Raw genomic sequence first — 24,374 nt, 5'->3', positions numbered from 1 at the left:
CTCCTTCTTTGCAGGTTTTTAAGCAGAGGCTTGACAGCCATATGTCAGGAATGCTTTGATGGTGTTTCCTGCTTGGCAGGGGGTTGGAACTGGATGGCCCTTGTGGTCTCTTCCAACTCTATGATTCTATGACTTGTAGGTGCAAGGCTCCCCTAAGTCCCTGGGCATCATAGGTGTTTGAATTTAATGAATGCTTGGAGAGTTAAACTGGAGGTCAGACTCTGAATAGCTGGACTCAGCTTTGTGTGTTCAGGAGATCGCCTGAGGGATGGACCATTAACAAAGGCAGAGATGGGCCATTGGCAAACTAAAGACTCTGTGCCAGCTGGCAAATGGGTTGAGCCCCTCCCTGAGCTCTGAGATGGTTCACAGAGACAAAGCAGAGTGGAGAGTTTAGGGTTGCCATTGGAAATGATGTGGGCTGGAGGAAAATAGTTGCAGTCTGTAAAAATGCAGCAAGCTGGAGAGAGGCTGAGCCACATCCGGATTCTTTTTGAATCCAAGGCTGCTGTGGCCATGGCAGAAGTCAGACCTTCTTGGAGTGTGATGCTGGAAACCCCTCCATCCTAGGCACATCAAGAAAGTAGAAGATTATACATCAGCAATTTGATGTTTGCTTCTAGGGCAGAGGAAGCTGTCGTCCCCCAGACACTGTTGGACTCCCAGCTCCCAACCGCACCAGCCAGCATGCTCGAGAGTCAGGGGCAATAGGAGTTGCTGTCACAAGTTTAAGTTCACTAACTGTACAACTTATCACCAAGCTCAAAACCATGGAGGGACCTGGTTTGAACAGAGACATAGGATTCTTATCTCATTATACATGATAAAGCGATCTTCAGCCATCTCAACCCTTGCTTTTTCATGCAAAACCATTTGCAGCCGTTTTCAGTCATCAACAGCTATCAGTCAGTCAATCACCCACTTCCACCACCCTTCTGAGTGATACCCCCTCCCCACCCCACCCCCTCCCCACCCCTTCTCCACATAAGCGCCTGGGGACTCCTATTTCAGTGTATCTGAAGAAGTGTGCATGCACATGAAAGCTCATACCAAAATAAAAACTTAGTTGGTCTTTAAGGTGCTACTGAAGGAATTTTTTTATTTTACTTCGATCCAGACCAACACGGCTACCTACCTGTAACCTGTACTAAAATAGACACATTTTTATCCTGAAAAGGAAGCTTTAAATTAGTTGATAGAAGTAGCTCCTTATAGAGTCTTCTGTTCAAAAGTTGTGCACATTAATTAGAACCATTTAAGGTTTTTGCTAGAAATAATCATTTTATTTCCTACATGGCTGTTGAAAACAGTGTGGTTTTAAGAGATGGTTCAAGCCCAGCCACAGTAGCAGGCTCTCCCTATTTAAATTGGATTTTCAATCAATAAAGTGAAATAAAATACTCTTTATGTTTACTGGAAACATTCGGTCTCAACTTGCGGCAGGGGCTGTAATTGACTCTAATAAACTCCTGCACTTGTCAAATGGGGCAGTGTTTATTTTCTTTTCCCTGGGTCTTGGCTATGCCCTGACGTATTTGCTCAGCCTCGGTTTTGAAGTGCATTTTCTAATCAGCCAGCAGCGGGATTTTCATCATAAAAGGCGTCGCATGCGGCTTTCAAGCAGGAGCTCGGACGTCTGGTTTCCCACGTGCAGCTGCAAGCCAATGAAGCAGAAATGCCAAATACTGTTGAAAAGTCCCAGCTTGAGCAAGATTTGAGAATGTATTATTTAGATGGATTTAAAACAAAGTATTGGGAAAAAAATATATGTGTGTAAATCGCTTCCAGGCTAACTTAGGCCTTCAGCACATTTTGGGCGGGTATTTTATTATTCTTTAGGGTTGCTTTGTAGTGCTGCTTTTGAAAGCACCATGCTGGGCATTAAGCAATTAAGGGGACTGTTTAGAGAGATGCCAACAGCAACAGGGGGAGGCTCTACGGAGCTCTAGCTGGGATTTGCCTTAGAATGAATCAATGTTTAAGATCCAGTGCAGTGGTGTGCGGTCAGTGGACTAAGGAGGGGCAGACTAGTCCCCTAAATGTTCCCAGTAAATTAGAGTATTAAAGTATCAAAGCCTGGTGCCTCCTTCGCAAAGCCCAGGAAGCTTCTGCCCGGCTTAGGGAGGCAGGCGCGATGCTCCAATGGGGTCCAAGAGCCCTCTCACCACCTCCCCAAAGCACTCCTGGTCTTTGGGAAGGAGGCAGCAAGGATCCAGCATTCTGTCCGAAGGCTTCACCCTCCTTCCCAAAGCCTGGGAAGCTTCTGTCCGCTTTAGGGAAGGAGGCACGATGCCCAGGCACATGATGTTGCTCCTCCACATTGCGCTCTCAACCTGGCACCTTCGGCCCTAACTGTTCCCCCACAAAAAAAAAATCATTGCATGCCACTGACCCAGTGGCATGAATACCATTCCCCCCCTGTTCATTTGCACCAAGTCTCTGCTTACTCAAAGGAGAGGTGTTCTGACTGAGAAGGCAGTTGCAGCAGTGGACTTTTAATTGCCAGAGGAACGCGGCCAAAATAAGTAAGTTAAGGAGTGTGCCGTCATCCTTTCCCAAGTCAAAGTATTTTAGGTCCTGTTCCCACACCCAGGATTGCAGCAAAGAATTCCCTTAACTACACCCAGTATCATGATAGAAAGGGAGAGAGCCCCATGTAGATGTCCCCCACCCCAGCCAAGCCCTAGTCACCCACAACATCTGGGAGCTCTGACAGGCCCCTCCAAATCAAACACCATGCCAGGTTGGAACAGAGGCATGGCAGAGTGTGGAGGGACCTCTGCTCTAGCTACATGCAGAGAAGCAGGCTTCTGCTTATGGACCTTCCTTTCTGGGCCAGGCAAAGGGCATATCTCACCTAGGATTTCTGCCAGTGTGAGTCCCACTGATATGGAGCAGGTTTTGCCCCCCCCCCCCAAGAAGCAAGCTTCAAGTGCAATGAATGGCAGCCCTTTGTTCATATGGGATAAAAGCAAAGAGTGATGACTCACCTTGCAGCGAGTCATCTGGAGAGACTTGGGAATTATGTTAGACTGTTGTTTATTGATTATAGCTTGGCTTTTAATACCATCCTTCCAGACATTCTTATCAAAAAAGCTGATGGAACCAGACCTTTCTACTACCATCTGTGACTGGATTAAAGACTTTCTGAGGGATCGGACACAAACAGTGGGGACTGGGCCTGTTACATCTACCTCCCTGAAGCTCAGCACTGGCACCCCACAGGGATGTGTGTTGAGTCCCTACCTGTACTCATTGTACACATATGACTGTATTTCATCTGATCCATCAACTGTAATTACAGTGGTACCTCTACTTACAAATAACTCTACTTACGAATGATTCTGCTTACGAATGGAGCTCTGTCCGCCATCTTGGATGCGGTTTAGATGGGATTTTTTCTACTTACGAATTTTTAGATAGGGTTGCTTCGACTTACGATTTTTTTCTCCCAATGCATTACTATGGGATTCGACTTACAATTTTTTTCTACTTACAAATGTACATTCGGAACGCATTAAATTCGTAAGTAGAGGTACCACTGTATTAAGTTTGCAGATGATACTAACATAATGGGTCTTAATTGCAGGCGGAGATGAAACAGCGCAAAGGGGGGAGGTTCAAAAAGTATCTACATGGTGCTTAGAGAATAACTTGCACCTAAATATTAATAAGACAAAGGAGATGGTGTTGGACTTTCGGAGGAAGAGAGGGGAACTAGCCCAGTTGTATATTGGGGGTGGGGTTGTGTGGAGAGAGTCTCTTCCTTTAAATTCCTGGGAGTTTACCTTAGTGAGACCTCACTTGGAACAACTCTATAACTCAGGTGGTTAGGAAGGCCCAACAGAGACTCCATTTTCTCAGGGTCTTGCGAAAGAACAATGTTAAACAACAATTGATGACCTCCTTCTTCCGGTCCACAATAGAAAGTTTCCTCTTATATTGCATCACAGTGTGGTACGTTGGCTTGACAGCCACGGACAGAAAGTCTTTACAGAGGGTGGTGAACGCAGCACATGATATCATGGGCTGTCCCCTGAGCTCACTAGATGACACCACAAGGGATCGTTGCCATAGGAGAGCGAGAAAAATTCTCAGGGACGATTCACACCGCGGCAAGCACTTCTTTAATCTTCTACCCTCAGACAGGAGATCAGTTGTACCAACAGGCTAAAAACAGTTTCTATCCATGGGCTGTTGGGCTGCTGAATGGGAAATAATATAGTGCAACTGACTTTTGGGGTTGGTGTATTGTGTGACAAGCACACAGAGTGCAATGAGATTGAGTGTTTTTTTTGGGGGGGGGGGAGGAGGCTCGGTTAATTTCATTGTACACAGGTTGTACATTGACAATAAAGGTATTATTATTATTGAAGTCAGAGGCATGTTTATGGGCCCTAAACCGACAAACTGCCCCTGGCAACTCCAGTTCTTATCTACAAAATTTGTCTGTTTTTTGTTTCAACGGTGCTCTATTTTATGACATTTGGGGGGTGGAGGGGAACCTCTCTCACTTACTGATCCAGGCCTTGGGTATGGCACTTTCCCTTCATACACAGACCAGTGATATTCAGGTCCCTCTTTATGAGCATATGGTCCATTGAAAGCTGCCCGGATGCTAGCCATGTGATAGACACAGATAGCGTATCCTCGGAATATGTTGCTGCAAAACAAAAATCAAGAAAGACTCTGGTAACCTCATGTTCAGATTACTGCAATACACGTTACATAGGACTTTCCTTGAAGGCAGTGCAGAAGCTGCCGCTGGCATAGTGTGTCACTAGAGGGCTGTGGAGGGTGTACTGACCATAACACACCAATTGTCCAAGAATGTCATTGGCTGCTGATATGCTTCTGGACCCATTTCAAGGAGTCGATGTTGACATACAGTGGTACCTCTACTTACAAATAACTCTACTTACGAATGTTTCTACTTACGAATGGAGCTCCGTCCACCATCTTGGATGTGGTTTAGATAGGATTTTTTCTACTTACGAATTTTTAGATAGGGTTGCTTCAAGTTACGAATTTTTTCTCCCAATGCATTCCTATGGGATTTGACTTACATTTTTTTCAACTTACAAATGTGCATTCGGAACGCATTAAATTCGTAAGTAGATGTACCACTGTAGCTGTGGGGAGGACAGGTGCTTAGCAACCAAGCAGAGTGGCATGATATTCACTGAGGTAACACATGCTCTAATTGGCTGGGTAGTTCTGAGGGAGTCTTCCTCTTTATGTTTAGTTACATTTCTCCCTGATACGTACAAGACCTGACCTAAGAAATACACAAACTCTCTGTTCCTTTCTCCTCTAATTATACACCGTTTTTGTTTTGCTTAGTAAAGTGATATCAGGACTTTTATCTCTGGAGTCCTTCTGCATTATTTAAGTGACTTTGCTAATACAGATATCATTGACTCTGGACTGCTGAATTGTGTTCTGCATCTTTGGGTTCCGAATTGCAATTTTTTTGTAGCAATTATATCTGTCACCTGGCATAGATTTCAAGGGACAGAAATATATTTCCAGTCCCGTTTAATTGGTTGACTATGTGCGTCAAACATTCATTTTTTGAAATGGTGCACAGATTGCATTCCAGCTTAATTGACATAGCAGTAGAACTAATCATATATGTGTGTGTGTACGCACGCACGCACGCACACACACACACACACACACACTTTTGGGTGCCATGAACCATATATATTTTCTTTTTTGAAACTCAGTTCCTTTTCTCAATTTTTTCCGACTTACAAATGTGCGTTCGGAATGCATTAAATTTGTAAGTAGAGGTACCACTGTATAAAGGTCTGAACAAATACTTGAAGTGGCGCCTCTTCCAGTATTTGTCAGCCTGGATGTTAAGATCTGCAGGGATCTCTCCAATGAGTGCTATCTCTTGGGACCTTCTCTGTGGTGGAATCCCTCCCCCTGAAGATGCACCCAACATTTCAGTGTTGAGTTTGCATTGCCAACTTGAGACGTACTTATTCACCCAGGCCATTGGGATGCTCTTGCACTTGGGCTTGGGTATTACTATTGATTTGGTCTGCTGCTATAATGGTATTATGGGGAAAAAACCTGAGAAAACGGCTTCTTAAGTTGTATCGTATGTTACAAATGCAATCACAATGGTTGCATTTTTGTGCTTGTTTTATTGAAATATTGTGGTCCACCCTGTGATCAGTTGATGAAGGGCAGTCGATAAATAAATATTTCTATTCTATCTCTAAGTCTCAGTCCTCTATGTCGATCGACACCTCAGAAAATATATCTAACCAGACCCTTCATTTGCTTGTTTTCACATTCACCATAAAGCAGGTTCCTCAAAATGTATCCATCTTTCATCTAGGGTCAGGGCTGGCTCGCCCATTGACTCCAGTGGCGCGGGGTGCCAGGGCGCCGGGGCGCTCAGGGGGGCGCTGAGGGGTGCCCCAGCAAGTGGAGGAGCTGCGCGGCGGCCTCCCTTTTCCCTTCGCCAGCCGCGCCGCTCAGGATCTCTGCTCAGGGAGGTAAGCGAGCGGAGCAGGGGCACTAGGACCCTGTTTCGCTCTGCAGCGCCAGGGTCATCCCACACCCCGGCGCTGCGTTTCATTGGCGTTCCTGTTGGTGGGAAGGCTCGGATGCCTTCCCACAGTCTAGGACTCTCCCCGCTGCCCTGCTGGCTCCGCGGGGCCGGGATGCCGGGCCTCTCTGCAGGCCGCACTCTCCCTTCCCGGCCCTGTGGCTCTCAGCTCAGCTGAGGCGTCACCCCAAGGCCTTCCGGCTCGGGAGAGACGGCACGCTCCTCCAGGGAAGATAAGAGCTTTCCTTTTAAAAAAAATGGAGGGGAAGAGCTGGAGGTGCAGAGGTTTTTTTTTTAAAAAAAAAGAGTGGGGGTGGGGGGTGCCCGAGGGATCCCTGCACCAGGGCGTCCGCTGTGCTAAAGACGGCCCTGTCTAGGGTAGCTATATCAAGATTGCTTACCTTGTAGTGTTGAAGAGTCCAAATATCACAGGGTTTTTGTTATCCCGAGTGTGGAGCAAAAAGACGTCCTCTGCAAAGTGGAGGTATGAAGCTGGTTAAGTATGAATAAACATTTATGGAAGAAAGTAGTCCTAGTGACTGCTTATGCAACCTAGCAAATGAATAGGTTTACATTCTTACTTCGTCTCATCACCACTGACACACAGGGCCATTTTGGATGTCATGGCAAATCACAATCGAACACGACCAGAACAAGCTGCCGTGTGTCTTCCCTCTTCTCTTCTGATATGAATGTGAGGACAAGTTGAGAAGGTTTTGCTTCCGTTTGTGATCGTCCACAGTTGAGCGCTACACCAGACGGTTTGTTGTAGCAAGCAACTTTATGATTGATAGTTTCAAACAAACTATAGTTAAGATTAGTTGCAATTTCCTGGCTTCAAATCTCCACTCAGCCATGAAGCTCACTGGGTGACCTTGGGCCAGTCACCATCCCTCAGTCAGGCTGACGTACCTCACAGAGGGAAGAGGAGAGCCAGGCACAGCCCCTTGAGCTCCTTGGAGGAAAAGGTGGCATATAAGTGTAATATATAAGTGTAAATAAACCAATAGTTAATTAAAATAAAATAAAAGGAAAGAATCTGATTTCCTCATGGCTGTGCCAGAGGAGGAAAGGGGTGGTGTGAAGCATAAAAGGCCAATGCAAATTTTGACTCATTCTTAACACAATAAACCATGTTTCATCACAATGATCAAACCAATTCATAGGAACCTAGCATAAGGTTAGTTCCAGTCACTTACGCACAGCTGTGAAACTGCATGAGTTTACAATGGGTTATGCCTTCCATCTGCAGTCTAAACCACAGAGCCTAGGGCTTGCCAATCAGAAGGTTGGCAGTTCGAATCCCTGCAATGGGGTGAGCCCCGTTGCTCGGGTCCCTGCTCCTGACAACCTAGCAGTTCGAAAGCATGTCAAAATGCAAATAGATAAATAGGAACCGCTACAGCGGGAAGGTAAATGGCATTTCCGTGTGCTGCTCTGGTTCGCCAGAAACGGCTTAGTCATGCTGGCCCCATGACTGTACACTGGGTCCATCGGCTAGTTAAGTAAGAAGAGCACCACAACCTCAGAGTCGTACGCGACTGGACCTAATGGTCAGGGGTCCCTTTACCTTTACCTTTATGCCTTCCACCTATGCAGAAGCACGAAGCTCACCTAGCTCATCAAAATGTGTGTCGATTCCATTCATTCCTGGCACAGAGCAGATCAACCTGGTTTTGAGGAAAGTGGTCCATTTATTCACCAGCATCCGTTGTCCACCCATGTCATTCTGGAGAGGAGAGAGCAAGAAAGAGAAGACAAACGTAGGGACAGGTTAGACATGCTGTGTTCTCTTCCTATTGGAGGGGAAATTTTGAATCACAACTTTGCTGCTATAAGTAGATTTGACACTTCCAGTGTATATGAAGACTTTATGGCTTTAACACCAAGCCAGCATTTTTTCTTCCCTCACTTGCTTTGCATAGTATCCGACATGATGAAGAGTTTTGGAGAATCTGGAAACCTGCTCAGTATTTTGTGACTTTTTGGTTGGTCCTAATAAAGATCTTTCCCTATAGTGGACCCCCCCTTTTTTTCCCTTATGTCCTACAGTGACCAGCTTTGCTTTTTATATAGCTTACATTATTACTCCAGGGTCTACATTTTATCTAAACTATCAAAGTACTCATTAAAAGCTGTAGTTTAGTAATATAATTTTTAAATGAAAATCATGCCAATAACAAGTTTTAACTGTCGAGATATTATTAATCCCTTTCCGATTACTCAATTCTGGCACATCCGTGACGCAAATATGCTAGCCAATTACATTCTTTGTTTTATTAATCACCCTTAGCATTAGTTCAGGGAGATTAAGAAATAATGACCCTCACATTTGTTTATTTCAGACTTGAGTTACTTCATGAAACTCATTCTGAAGCAGATGGTCTGGGTGCTGTAATCCTAAAGCAAAAAATCTTGTATATAATGACTACATTTACCTATTGCCCTCCTTTCCTAAGGGTGCAAAGAAACATTTCCCTCTCCCCCCAGGGCTGAGCTATAAAATTACATCTGTTCTGCAAATCTGCATTAAAAGCTGGCTACGAATGGCGATGACTTGCCCTATTCTGTGACATGCATTGTGATTTTTTTTAGTTTTAATTTTTAACGTTAATATAGTTTTGAGTAAACATGTGCAGGACAAGGCTGGGAAGCTGCAACCCACTAAGAAAACATGATTAAGATCAGGCGTGGGGGGGGGGAGACCTCCAAAGCATGCAAAGCTCTTTTGGTTTCTTCTTTTGGGCTTAATGCTGAGCTTTTGTCATTTTATTTTCCCTCAACAGAAGCCCTGAGTTAAATTTAGGAAAGCGTGCGCACACACACAAGATAAGGAGCAGACCAAAATTTTGCATGTGGCCTGCCACTCAAGTGACTGTTTTCTTTCCATAGCCAATCCCTTTTATGTTTCTCCTCAAGTTTTACTTTATGCCACTCAATAGGGAATGAACTCTACAGGCACAACTCATTGCTGAGCTATGCCAGAACCACAGTTAGGTGGGTGGTCACAACCATCTCCCACCCTGTCTCTGGACGAGGGGCTCTTTAATATGGATCCTGGAATAAAATCAGAATTCAGGCTTGGGTGTTCTTGTTCTCTCTCTCTCTCTCTCTCTCTCTCTCTCTCTCTCTCTCTCTCACACACACACACACACACACACACACACACACACACACACACACTTTTAGCTTTCCCAAACCCAAAGCATCTAAACCCCAGAGCAAAAAGAAGGAACACACTGTAAGCAGAAGTTTTATCATAAAAGGTTTCTTACGGCACACACTCTTCCGACTCTGGAATAGATGGCGTGAGCACCTGTCTCAGCCTCTAACGCTTTCTCAGTAAAGAAGAAGTAAACCTTGTGATCTTCTCGGTCTTCGTTGTCAGGAATCATGAAGGAGCTTACAAATTTTGGTTCTTTAAAAAAAGGAGATACCAAAAAAGCAAAAGGAAAAAGGGATGAATCAAATTTATTTTAGAAAAACACTAGTAATCATGCATATATAAAAACATGTGTAAGTGCAACCAGATAGCACACTTTTTATTTCATAAATTATGGACTGACCCAAGGCAGACATGACCACTGAGCTATCTATGGCTTTAAGAGGGGGGTTATGGGTCACAATCCAGGAACATTTGGAAATCCTGAAAACCAGAGTGCCTTCGTTTCTAGTCTCTTCATGTGTATCATTAGGAACTAAATGGGCAGACTCTGGATCTAGGGCACGGTTGGGACAGGGAACAGGAAGTCTTCCCATTCAAGCTTACAGACCTGGGAGGGTTCGGACACTTGGAACTGAGCGAATTCAGGCACACGTCTGCAAGCGTTTTATCTCAATGAAATATCAGGACTGCAGATCTAAGCTTGCCAAACTGCTGCAGGGCAACGCAGCGACACAAAGGAAGCCCAAAGTCATTGCGCCTTCAACTGCGGTGATGAATTTGCAAGGGCTGCTTGAGGTTAATAATTTTAGAAGGAGTACAAATGATGCGGACTGGGCATAATGTGGCCTATACATCATACACAGGATGCTGGCAGATTAGCTCTGACCGTGCAGCTCATAATAGATTGCTCGGGGGGGGGGGGGGCTTAAGTGGTGAGCAGGTAAGCCCACAATGAGATTCTCTCTGCTTTTTGGAGTGAGATAAAGGCACCAGAAAGAGGGAAACATTTACCAGCACATGTGCATCTTCCAAATTCCTGCTTAAATGTGGCCACAAAGTGGGGCACTGGGAGGTACTTCAAAAATGCACAAAGACACAATTTTTAGTAATATTTGCACCTCCAAATGTATATGAAGACAAAGAAATTAAAAACTTCAGTTCCACAGAGGGCAGGCCAAACAATTTCCCACTCAAATCACCCCAGACAAATTGCTAATTTCCACCCTACTCTAAATCATCCCAAATCTGTTCCTCTTCAATGCATTTGCCCCCAGTTAATTTCCGCGTATATCCTGCTCTAAATCAATTAAATTCCCCTTCACTGACACACATTCCATAACCCCCAAATCATCTGTAAAGTAGTCTTACATTAATTCATTTCCTGAAATTAATACACACATACACACCCAATTCTATTTATTGCAAAATTCATGAATGACCCAGAAGCATGTGAGACACTTCAGGAAAGATTTGGGGGTCCCTTCCTCATGGGTTTACCCTAGCAATACCTCTTGGTCCAGATCCTGGCTCACAGAGAGGGGAAGCCAAATTTCCTCTCCAGTATACAGTGGCACCTCGGGTTACAAACACTTTGGGTTACAGACTCCGCTAACCCGGAAGTAGTACCTCGGGTTAAGAATTTTACCTCAGGATGAGAACAGAAATCACGCGCCAGCGGCACGGAGGCAGCGGGAGGTCCCTTTAGCTAAAGTGGTACCTCAGGTCAAGAATGGTTTCAGGTTAAGAACGGACCTCCGGAACCAAGTAAGTTTGTAACCAGAGGTACCGCTATACTGCTCTAATATTTGGAATGTGCCTAAGTCCTCAGGAAGATAGCCTTAAGTACAAACATACATTTGCAATAGATATTTCTAGTAAATATGAATGGAACTGCAAAGCAATAACCACCAAGATCTCAAGGGGGACCAAAAGACAAACTTAAAAACTGTTTCATGCAAGTGAATGAACATATGGAGAATATCAGCTTTGAAAATATTTGTGTATCTCCAACTTACATATCAATATTTTTTTTTTACACACATACACAAAAAAAAAACCCTAAGATCCCTTTCCAATCTTACTCTCTGGGGTTCATTTATTTTAATTTATATTAGCCTGAAACTTGGCATGCATTTGATACAACCATCTGTGGCTGTATACAAAACAGGAATCAGAGCTGTTGAGGCATACTGATTTGCCACTGGGGGTGGGGGGGGGGTGGGGAGCAAGACACTGTGCGAGAGGGATGTGCAGATTTGAAAGCATTTCGCCTCTTTTGTTGTCAAATTGGAACCACGTGACTTTGCCCTGAGAAACCAAACACCGACGTTTACCCTTGGGATAGACCAGAATAACTCAACTCATCAAGGCTCTATAGGGACGATCCTTTGACAGTCATCATGGCCCTCAACCTACACGACGCTCACAACTTAAGCTAAAATTAAGAAACCCAAGGGAGTGAGTCTTCCTGAGCGCACATTCAAAATAGCTCGGGGCAATGAGAGAGTCAAACAGCGAGTCAGTTCACACACTCAGGTGCATGAGGACCTAAGTATGCATGGTAGGTGAGCTGATGCACACGTCTTACTTCTCCCACACCTGACGTGAGCAAAATAAAGCGTGGTGTTATGCACATTCATATACCAGATGTCTGACTTTCCCATCCCTTTTCGTGGGGGAAGGATCAAACAAATCGTGTCTACAAATGTCCATCTCAAAGGTCCAGGGGGATGGGGCATGCCGATTCTTTCTCTGCCTATGGAGTCCTTCTCAACTGACTGATTCTGTAGAATTAGCAGGGAATGATTTGGGTCTGTATGAACTATTGGTACTGCACAATTGGCCAAGCACACGATGTTTATGCTAACCTAAAGGACCCAATGCACAAGTTATAGCTGGAATCCCCAGTGCCCTCTCCCCAATCTGGACTCTCAAGCAAAAAGTACTGTTCCCCTGAGATCTTTTCGAGGGACCACCACTGATATTGCAAATATTGACTGCTACGGGGATTAGCAATGATTTGGAGAGGACTTTGCAGGGAGGATGAGGCTAGAACCTTGCATCGCTGAAGCCTTTTAAACCTCCTGGCGCATCTGGGCAAAACACTATGGTTCATTTTCATGATTACTATTATTAAACAACGAAGATTTCTTACGGACCCCTTGTACCTTTCAGCAGGCGCTCATCGTCTGGCTCAGTCCGGATGTGTGCCGTGCGGCCCATTGTGCGGAAGATGGCAGCATCTCGCCCCCAGTAGTCACTGTAGAGCCCAGCGAACAACTCGCCACCTGAAGGTCAGATGCATATCCATGGTAAGTGGAGAGAGGGTTGCCACACTCACACGACATACATGTTACATCACAGGTGAGGTGTTTGACCAGTCCTGTGGACACAGATTTTCCTGCATCGTACCACTTCAGGGTGCAGGTAAAGAGTTGCATACTTCAGTGCTTCTCTACAGCCCTTCTAGAGGAGGGCAGGGCAGGGACAGGCGGAGAGCATGACAAAATATAGCAGGGAGGTTTCAATCTAGATTTCTCCCTGGCATTCTGTTTTCCCATGCGCAGGGATGTGTTGATGCTGTTGTCAAGGCCCAAATTGTAGGCCCAAGCGTTACAGGAAATGCTGTTCCCATGCAAGTATGAAGCTGGCGTAAAAGCTTGAGGCAATTTACAGTAACCTTTTGAAACATGAATACAGTAAGTCTCCACTTTCCTTTCTCCCAAATCTCCTCGCCCCCACCATGCTGTGTAAGAAGATAGATTTATTTTCCTACATTAAATTACTTGTATTCTACGTTACGAGTTCAAGATTCCGCTCCAGAGTGAACTGCAAGGCATTGGCTGCCCGATGACATTTTCTGCCTCACTTGTCTTTTTAAAAGGGGATTTCATAATGTACTTGGCTTTCCCCCTTTCTCAATGTGCCTTACATTTATTTGCCACTGGATGGCACCCGTATACCACAAAAGAAGCAGAAGGAAGCCAATCCTTTCAGAATGGGAAGAAAATTAGCCCTTTGACAGTCTCGATTAATCTGTGCAGATCTTTTACTGCCCTCTTACAAAAAACTGAATACTTTCAACTTTTTTTAAAGCTATAAGCAAGCATATCTGACTAACTTTACTGTTACTGTTATGGTTTTTAATTATTATCATTATCACTATTACTACTTTCCCTCTCTCTCTTTCTCGGATTACCAATCTTTTACTTGCTGTCTGCAAATAAGTGTGGATCTGATTTCAGTGCAACTGGTGCTTTTGGAAGTTACTGATGCTGTAGTTCCTAATCATGACTCTAAATATTCTGCAGATATGGCAAACCCAGAAATCTTTACTGGTGCTAGCCAACCCACGTGGAGATCAGCTTCGCCACAGGAATAATACCTTTACAAATAAAGTAAACAAGTTACAGCAGTTCTTGAGAAAAAGGAATCCTTACGTATTTGAGATGGCATGAAAACCGCAGTCTCCAAACACCTGAATAATCACTTCCAACTTTGCAAGGTGCCTGGGCTTATTTAGCCAAAACAGTATGACAGCTCACCCTTGCAAAAAGGGGGAGGGGGTTATCAGCGTCCTTGGAAGAAGCATTCTTTTTTCCCTTTTTTCTGGTAAACCTGCATGCTTGCGCTGAGGCTACAGTTCGGCTTAGCATTACATGCACACTGTGTGGTGTAAAACTTCTACAAGGAAATTTTCTATGCATGTGTGATTTCCAGCCTTTCTCAGAGTACAGACATCCTTGGCAGAATGAAGGTCATGCATGACTTATGAAGTAAATTCTTAAGCTAAGTTTTAAATTCGTGAGGTAACTTTGATTTCCCAGAGGAAGTGTGTGTGTTGGTCGAGAGCCAAGGGCTTTACAGTTCATTATGTGGAGGGTCTTCCCACTCTTTCATGAGATAAGGGAAATTTGAGCATTCGTAGAGGCATTGTCACTTTGCACACTGGTGTTTATTTTCCTACTGGAGAGAACGCAAAGCCCTGGGATGGCTGCTTTGGAGCTGCCAGCACCGATTGCAGTCACATGCAAAAGAGAGAGTCTGTCAGGTGCTGTTGCTAGATGCAATTTAAGCATTTCACTACATGCATCTTGTCAGAAGCAAAGGGAGCAATCAAGCTAAAGTTAAGCACTTCAAATCCCCCACCAGTTTCAGTGGGAGGTGGTGAAGCAAGCACTCTTATTCTTCTGCTGGAATCATAAATCTGGTGGGATCACGTCCACAAAGTACTGCAATTTAACAAAAAATTAAAAGGGGATATTGGTAGCATTCCAATTCCACAAATATACTTTGGATTGCATCCAATCTGTTCTTCCATTCATGAAATAGTTTTTTTTGACCCAGTGACGGTTTGAAGAAGAAAATAGTTTGCAGTCAAATGTTAGGTGTGCTATGTAAAAATAGACGTCGTTTAATAATTGCAAACTGAACTATCTGGATCTAAAACTATAGAACAGGTAAGTCTTCTTTGTTAATAAACATGTGCAGAGGGGAGTGGTCGCAGATCAGTAACAGAGCATCTTTTTGCCACTGCATCTGCAGATAGGGCTGGGGAAATCCCCTGTATGAAAACCTAGAAAGTGGCTGCCAGTCAGTGTAGGAAACAATAATGAACCAGGGAGAACAACACGTCCTATGTTCTTGTGCATACAAAGCGCAGTTTCATACGTTCAAAAATTATAAGCGGATCCGCAATATGCAACTTGATACAGAGCAATTATCAGATCTCCATTATACTGCTTAGAGAGATGCCTATGCTTGTGGAACAGAAATGTGAATACTTAGTGATTGCTTCCCCTCCCATACCCCCATCTCTAACAATGTTATTTATATTGTTCTTACTTATTTGAAATATTTATATCCTACCTTCTAGTCTAAATCTCTAAGTCAGAAAATATACATATGGAAAGGGCACCTAAATGGGTGTATTATTTTTAAAGTGATGACAAACCTGGACAGCATCTTAAAAAGCAGATACATCACCTTGCCGACAAAGGTCCGTATAGTTAAAGCTATGGTTTTCCCAGTAGTGATGTATGGAAGTGAGAGCTGGACCATAAAGAAGGCTGATCGCCGAAGAATTGGTGCTTTTGAATTATGGTGCTGGAGGAGACTCTTGAGAGTCCCATGGACTGCAAGAAGATCAAATCTATCCATTCTGAAGGAAATCAGCCCTGAGTGCTCACTGGAAGGACAGATCCTGAAGCTGAGGCTCCAGTAATTTGGCCACCTCATGAGAAGAGAAGACTCCCTGGAAAAGACCCTGATGTTGGGAAAGATTGAGGGCACTAGGAGAATGGGACGACAGAGGACGGGATGTTTAGACAGTGTTCTCGAAGCTACCAACATGTTTGACCAAACTGCGGGAGGCAGTGGAAGACAGGAGTGCCTGGCGTGCTCTGGTCCATGGGGTCACGAAGAGTCGGACATGATTAAATGACTAAACAACAACAACGATGATGATAAATAGAAGGGTGGGAAAAACCACAGAACAAAAACAATGGAAATCATGCTTCAGTGTGAGGTAAAAGCTCTCTGGAGTTATCCTCCCCCCCCCCTCAAAAATGTCTTGAAGAGTAAGGAAGTTTCACATTGTTCAGGGCACTTATTCTGATTCTACATATTAAAAATGTGGCACCTGAATGTTATTGTGTGGTTATTGTGGCCTTTTAAGAATTCTTGCAACTATTCTTCCCCTGACACATCACCAAAGATGAAATACGAATAAATTGATTTTGTATTGTTATATACTGTCAGGGGTGTGTGTGTGTGTGTGTGTGCTTGTGTTTACTGGAGAATTTTTATGGCCTGTACATACATAGAAATATAAAGAATGGTCCTGAATTGATCTAGCTGGGAGAATTGACACCTCTGGTTTCACAGGGCCCTTCTCTGAACTGGTGTTACTCAGAGACATGGCACAAGCTGAGACCAAAGAAGCCTGGGGGTGAGGCACAAGAGCTATCCTGTTGCACAAGTTTGAGCAGAATGAGAAGCTTCAGCATAAAGGTCATCCCCAGGGCTGCTTCACCGGCAGCGTGTGACATGGTGGAGTTATTTGTGCTCATAAAATCATAGAGTTGGAAGAGACCACAAGGGTCATCCAGTCCAACCCCCTGCCAATCAGGAAACACCATCAAAGCATTCTTGACATATGCCTGTCAAGCCTCTGCTTAAAGACCTCCAAAGAAGGAGACTCTACCACACTCCTTGGTAGCATATTCCACTGCCGAACAGCTCTTACTGTCAGGAAGTTCTTCCTAATGTTTAGGTGGAATCTTCTTTCTTGTAGTTTGAATCCATTGCTCCGTGTCCGCTTCTCTGGAGCAGCAGAAAACAATCTTTCTCCCTCCTCCATATGACATCCTTTCATATATTTGAACATGGCTATCATATCACCCCTTAACCTTCTCTTCTCCAGGCTAAACATACCCAGCTCCCTAAGCCGTTCCTCGTAAGGCATCGTTTCCAGGCCTTTGACCATTTTCGTTGCCCTCTTCTGGACACGTTCCAGTTTGTCAGTATCCTTCTTGAACTCTGTCTCCTCCACCCAAGCATGGACCATTATCCAGGGGTTGATCTGGGCACTTCTGCATAAAAAGCATTTGCACTACTACCAAGTCTTGGGGATAAGTCACATCTCAGTCTCAGCAGCAGAAAAGATCTGGGCTAGAAAAGACGCAGATAACAGGGCTGCTACTACTGTGTGCTACATATCAAAAGCCACGCGCCTGAAGAAAATTATCCTTTCAAGAACTTCTGTGGTCTCTGTCAACCTGCCAATGAGATCTATTACCAAGTAGAGCTTTGCTTTATTGGAAACAGACAGGGGAATTCATTTGCTTTGGGTACTTAGGTCCAAAAATTCTTGATGGAATTTATCTAAACATTTAACATTTTTATGAAGCATTATCTGCGGTTGAAGGTCTGCTCTGTTTCCTGATTGTAATTTACAACTTACTCTGAGTTTATTCAGAAATGAAATTGTTCCTCGCTGCCTCTTTCCTTAGTACCAGGTCAAGAGAAAGTAACTCTTGAAGGTAATTTAAGGGGGGGAAACTAAACAACGGAAAAAAGGAAGAACTGAAATCCAATCCAAATTAATCACTTCACAGTGCAATCCTATACATGTGTATTCAAAAGGAAATCTCACTAAACTGAATGGGGCTTACTCCCAAGGTAACAGTGCCACCCTGAAATCTTGTCTATTTCAATGGAAAAGGTAAGCAGCTTCATCGGGTCTTAGGCGTCCTTAGTTTTGGCTTAGTTTTGCCATCATGAACCATCATTATTTCACTGAAAAACATGGTTGTTGTTTAGTCGTGTCCGACTCTTCGTGACCCCATGGACCATAGCACGCCAGGCACTCCTGTCTTCCACTGCCTCCCGCAGTTTGGTCCAACTCATGTTCGTAGCTTCAAGAACACTGTCCAACCATCTCTTCCTCTGTCGTCCCCTTCTCCTTGTGCCCTCCATCTTTCCCAACATCAGGGTCTTTTCCAAGGATTCTTCTCTTCTCATGAGGTGGCCAAAGTATTGGAGCCTCAGCTTCAGGATCTGTCCTTCCAGTGAGCACTCAGGGTTGATTTCCTTAAGCATGGATAGGTTTGATCTTCTTGCAGTCCATGGGACTCTCAAGAGTCTCCTCCAGCACCATAATTCAAAAGCATCAATTTTTCATTGATGCTTTTGAAAAACATGGTAGTGTGCTGAAAATTCAGGCATGGGCCACTGACCTGCAAGGTGATCTCTGGAATCAGGCCCAGGGTCAACAAGCTTATTGTGGATCTATGTCCCTACTCAAAATCAACATCTGTAAAAACCTTTCCTACCTGATTTCATTCAGGTGTTTAGCACTACAGTACAGCTGCCATAATCCTGGGCCATTGGCTGTGATGGCTGGAGCAGATCAGATTGTAGTCCTGATCTGTGATGGCAGATCTGGAGGACATGATTGATTGATTGATTTTAATGAATCTAATATACAGTGAATCAGAGCTCAGTGGGCAGTATTGCTTTGAAGTTAGATTACTGTCTGAAAAGTTGCCTAATATTATGCAACCATTGCATGTCTACCTATCAAACAGGCAAAAGAAAACATTGGCTATATGGTTGAACCAGTGAAACAAAGAGAATTAAACACAACATAAATGTAGGCACAGGTAGAACAGACACATCAAAGACATGTAAATGAATACTGACAACACCTTAAGAGAGTTGGGGAAGAAAACTCAGAAATACATTTTATAACATACGACAAGCCATTACCAATTAAAGTGGAGATGAAGGAGGAATTGGGGTCAAACGGGCACCGTCCACGTCCCCTCTCCAGTCTGTGTGCTTCTAGATAAAACAGATGATCCTTTGAAAAGAAGTACAGAAAGCATTACATAAAGTTCTGGTTTATACAAACAAAGCTGCAGCTACCTTTGTACCAGTGTTGCGGCTTAGGAACAACTAAATCACGAGCCCTTGTTTAAACACTTAGATGGCTGATGATTCTCTGCCACTAGGCATATGTTGAAATGGTACATCCAGGTACTTTTTTATACTGTGCTCATTATGAGACTTTCCCCCTTTATATTTGATTCATTTGATTTATCCATGTGGAAACACAACTTTGGTACCCCCTCCTCGTGTGAAAAGTGCTATAGAAATACTTTTATAAAATCAGTAATACAGAAACTTATTCAAACAAGACTCATTGAAGGATACTTATGCATGTAAGACACTCTCTTACAGGAGTACCAGCTTGGCCCCACAACCGTGAGTGCCTGGGGCCATGGGTGCCATGAAGCGTGCACGGCCCTGGCACTGAAATTTGTGAGTGCCCAGCCCCTTCATGGGCATCCAGGGGCCCCAGGGAATTGGCACCCATGTCTAGCACAGTAGTGCATTCAACACTGTTATGCTTCAGAGAATGACAGACCACTCCTTTATGCCAACTCCTCCTCCTTTTGGCCATCAAAAATATGTTATTTGTTTTGTAATTTATAAGCTGCTGTACATTCAGAAAATATACTTGAGCAGTGTTCAGAAATAGAATATAAAGCATAATCCAGCCAACAGAAAATCCACAGAAATAAAATAGGCCGAGTGGTGAATGGTCAAGGATGATGGACGTTCCCAGTCCAGGAAAATCTTCAGGGCTGCCCACCTCAGTCCAAAATAACATGCTTAGAAGCAAAGAATACTTATCCATTTTTTCTCAAACCTGGGTCTCTAGCTGTTGTTGGACTACAACTCCCATCATTCCTGACCACTGGTCCTGCTAGGGATGATGGGAGTTGTAGTCCAAGAACATCTGGAGACCCAGGTTTGAGAAACACTAGCTTAACTGGATGGTGACAGGCTTGCCCCATGTTTGCCAATCGCTGGTAACGCAAGTGTCATAGTTGTCCATTTCTGAAACAGTACTTCGCGGATGTTTAACAACCATCAGCATCTGCATCCTGGTGTTAGTGCACTTGTTCAAAGAAGAAAAACAGAAGACAAGTCCCTGTCCTGAGAAGCTTACAATCTAAACAGTCACAGAGAAGCAGATAAAAAAGGAAATGAAATGAAAAGCAGGGCTAAGTATGTACAAATGCAGCTCTATATGCACTCAGGATCTGTTGTATGCAGTTCTATGCATGTTTACCTCAGTGCAGTAGCAGTTGGTGAGGAGGAGGAGGATCGCAATCCTGCACTCCTGCTAGTGCATTTGCACCATGCTGACCTTGTCTCCACCTTGCCCCTCCTTCTCCCACTAAGCCCTAGCAGTGCCTGTGACGGAAAGTCAGGTAAGAGCTGCTCCCTTGCCAATTACAACTGTATCAGAGTCAATCCCCCACTGAGCTAAAAGAGACTTACATCTGAGTATACCTGCATAGGATTATGCTGTAGAGGGTTAAGCCATAGAAGAGGTGAATCTTGAAAAGCCATTTCAGGAAACAGTATATTTTTAAGCAAGATGACAATTAGGTGAAACTTAAAGTTGAGCCTTTTTCTTTTAATCTGCCACCACTCAACTCTCAGAACTAATACCGTATGCCCACAACTTTTGCACATTTAACCTGTGCGCATTCAGGTTTATGTACTTGGCAAAATATTAATTTTTTTTAAAGGGGGTGAAGAGTTTGGGGAACAGAGCAACGGGAGCGCACCCCGTCGCAGGGATTTGAACCGCTGACCTTCTGATCAGCAAGCCCAAGAGGCTCAGTGGTTTAGGCCACAGCACCACCCATGTCCCATGACCAACCATTGCACCCAATGTGTTTTGGCTATATGGGATTTTAGCTTTAGGCACCACCCCCAGAATGTAACCCCATGTAAGTTGTCAGGTCACTGTGGTTCTATAGCTTTAGCAGTAGCTGTTTTATGTACAGTGTGCCTTAAAGGTAAAGGTAAAGGGACCCCTGACCATTAGGTCCAGTCGTGACCGACTCTGGGGTTGCGCGCTCATCTCGCATTATTGGCTGAGGGAGCCGGCGTATAGCTTCCAGGTCATGTGGCCAGCATGACAAAGCCGCTTCTGGCAAACCAGAGCAGCACATGGAAACACCGTTTACCTTCCCGCTGTAGCGGTTCCTATTTATCTACTTGCATTTTGACGTGCTTTCGAACTGCTAGGTTGGCAGGAGCTGGGACCAAGCAACGGGAGCTCACCCCGTCACAGGGATTCGAACCGCTGACCTTCTGATCAGCAAGCCCTAGGCTCAGTGGTTTAACCACAGCGCCACCTGGTTGGATGCTAATGGGTTTTTCTTTAGGGGGGACAGCCCCCAAAAATTATATATGGAAATATGGCTTATGTAAACTATAATTCCTTGAAATTATTAGCTGCTCAGGTATTACCCCATTAAAAGGAACAGCTTTAATCAATCTGGTAAGCAACCACTGGAAAAGAAAGAGTATTGATATCATATTATTTTTCTCTTCATGACAGCATGAAATTTTAAACCAGCAGTCTTTAAGAGAATTTAGCAAAAATTAGTAGTTAGAAATGAAAAAAAATGAATTTTATAGGGTGAAGACTGGGAATATTATACTTTTGTATTATTATACTGGAAATACATTTTGCAGAAAAATAATCAATGGAAGACTAGCTGAATTATTTGAACCTTCTCCTGTTTGCTGGGAGTGCACACAAGCCCAAAATATAAGCCTCATAAATCAAAGCTATCCCAAGATGTGTGTTTGGGGGGGAGGGAGGGAGGGAGGGGGAACCTGGTTCTAATAACATCTCAGAATAAATCAAGGCAACATCTAAATCCAAGCTCAAACTTGCAAATCAATAAGCTTAAAGGAAGAGGTTTATGTCAGGCTAACAGAAACCAACAATGTGTCCAAATGGAAAGACCTGTTGATGGCAATTTGCAGTCGTTGGGGCAAGTATAACTATGCCAGAAGATTCTGCAGGAATATCCTGTGGCAGGAATGAAGCTAGATCGTGTTTGTTGCAAGAGCAAAGATCAAAGGCCCAGGTACATCCCTGCTTCTTCTCTCTTAACAACAGAAATGAACTGCTGGTCCTAGTCATCATCACCTGTACAGTACCTTTCAAGAGCAGTTCAGGGAGCCCCACACCAGAAGGGGGCAACCAAAATGGTCAATGGCCTGGAAACAATGCCTTATGAGGAACGGCTTAGGGAGCTGGGCATGTTTAGCCTGGAGAAGAGAAGGTTAAGGGGTGATATGATAGCCATGTTCAAATATATAAAAGGATGTCATATAGAGGAGGGAGAAAGGTTGTTTTCTGCTGCTCCAGAGAAGCGGACACGGAGCAATGGATTCAAACTACAAGAAAGAAGATTCCACCTAAATACAAGAAAGAAGATTCCACCTTGGTATTTTGAGAAGCATTGATTCTCAGACTTCAAATGGATAGCTCAGTTGGTTAGGTCATGATGATGACAAACACCAAGGTTGTAGGTTCAATCCCCGTATGGGACAGCTGCATTGCAGGGGGTTGGTCTAGATGATCCTCAGGGTCCCTTCCAGCTCTATGATTCTTTGTATGTATTTACTTATCGCCACCTAAGTTAAAGTGGTTTCATTCAGAAAGGCATTAAGTTTTTTTAAAAAACCTTTTTGCTGGTTGTTTGAACACTTGCTTTTAACTTGGCATTTAAGTTGTGCCATGTGCCATTTCTAAATTGCTGCTGGTTTTAAACATCGCATTCTGCTTTCATCGTTTACAACAGTTCTGCTTAAGACTAAAAAATTGGGTTGATGAAACTGTTTTGAACAATTTTCACCGACATTAGGTTTTTACTCTTGCCAAACCAAATCTTCTCCATTTATACAATGAAAGAAAATTTTCTCTTGTGCAAAATGCTCAGTGTTTTGGCTTAAGCCTAACAAGTACAGTAAATTAGGTGGTGCTCGTACTGTCTTTTCCTATCTGTTTGCACAGCTGCAGTTTCTGATTGAATAATGTGGTTTACATTCTTCAAGGTATGCTTCCACGTTAAGGTGGACCACAATTTATATTCCACTGAAACAGAGAGATGTGTTTTTTCAGTAAATCTTACCCGATTTGACAGAAACCAAAGCATATTCTTCATAAATGTTTGCAGATGCGCATGATCGCTGGGGAAATGGTCTGCAAAATTTCAACATTGACTTTTTTATTTTCCTTTAGAGTTTTCCCATCTCAACCTTTCAGGACATTGCGGCCTACAATTCTTGGCTGCTCTGAAGCACCCAGCGCTGGTGTTTTTCACCATGAATCGAGTGATTTGTGTGTGTCAAGTTCCACAAGTTCCACATGATGCTAATTTCAAAGGAAAACGGTTCCCTATTAACATCAGTTTCAAGGACTAGCACTGTAATTTCAGCCACTCTTTGCCATTTGTGAGAACGGTGCTGTAAAAGAAATGCCAGGAGAAAACTGACATGCTACAGGATATGAGGTAGCAGTTTGGGGTGCCATTAGTCATGTCCCCATCTCTTTCCAATGACTAGGATAGAGTCATAGAGGAAAACACAGAAGAGGAACTAGAGATTATTCTGTCTCAGTGTAGCTGGGAAGGAAAAGGTTTGATTTATGGTACCTATGACTTAAGAAACCTGAGAAGTATTCATTGGGCATTAACATTGCCATTTTAAAAACAAAATAAAAATCAGCTCACTATTTGTTTTACGAAGTCTTAGCTACTCTGTGAGGGACCCAGGTGGCGCTGTGGTTAAACCACTGAGCCTAGGGCTTGCTGATCAGAAGGTCGGCGGTTCGAATCCCTGTGATGGGGTGAGCTCCCGTTGCTTGGTCCCAGCTCCTGCCAACCTAGCAGTTCGAAAGCACGTCAAAATGCAAGTAGATAAATAGGGGGAAGGTACCTACAGCGGGAAGGTAAACGGCGTTTCCATGTGCTGCTCTGGTTTGCCAGAAGCGGCTTTGTCATGCTGGCCACACGACCTGGAAGCTATACGCTGGCTCCCTCAGCCAATAATGCGAGATGAGCGTGCAACCCCAGAGTCGGTCACGACTGGACCTAATGGTCAGGGGTCCCTTTACCTTTACCTTTTAATGGTACTGGGATATTCTTCTTAGGACCAATGACATTATTTTGTTGTACGTAAGATTTTTAAGCTAACCCTTTCTATTGTATAAATGAGACAAACACACGTTCTGGATTTCTGACACACCCTTCGCCA

At 43.9% G+C, this 24,374-nt stretch overlaps 1 protein-coding gene across 2 annotated transcripts in view; it reads right to left on the bottom strand.

Moving 5' to 3' along the window:
• The window catches only part of SEMA3E (semaphorin 3E), a 159,515-nt gene that overhangs the window by 30,518 nt on the left and 104,623 nt on the right, over positions 1 to 24,374 (bottom strand). Inside the window, exons 5-10 of one of the 2 annotated variants that reach the window (XM_035138052.2) lie at positions 19,005 to 19,098; positions 12,893 to 13,021; positions 9,844 to 9,986; positions 8,183 to 8,297; positions 6,970 to 7,039; positions 4,519 to 4,663 (exon numbers count right to left, since the gene is read on the bottom strand). In XM_035138052.2, coding sequence (XP_034993943.1) covers positions 4,519 to 4,663; positions 6,970 to 7,039; positions 8,183 to 8,297; positions 9,844 to 9,986; positions 12,893 to 13,021; positions 19,005 to 19,098 — 696 coding nt within the window. The remainder of the gene's footprint in view (positions 1 to 4,518; positions 4,664 to 6,969; positions 7,040 to 8,182; positions 8,298 to 9,843; positions 9,987 to 12,892; positions 13,022 to 19,004; positions 19,099 to 24,374) is intronic. The other variant, XM_035138053.2, reaches the window with a different exon arrangement.

Source organism: Zootoca vivipara, chromosome 5 (assembly GCF_963506605.1).
Source record: "Zootoca vivipara chromosome 5, rZooViv1.1, whole genome shotgun sequence".
Taxonomy (NCBI): domain Eukaryota; kingdom Metazoa; phylum Chordata; class Lepidosauria; order Squamata; family Lacertidae; genus Zootoca; species Zootoca vivipara.
Note: the sequence above shows the minus strand (reverse complement) of the source record. Positions and strands in the feature narration are given on the sequence as shown.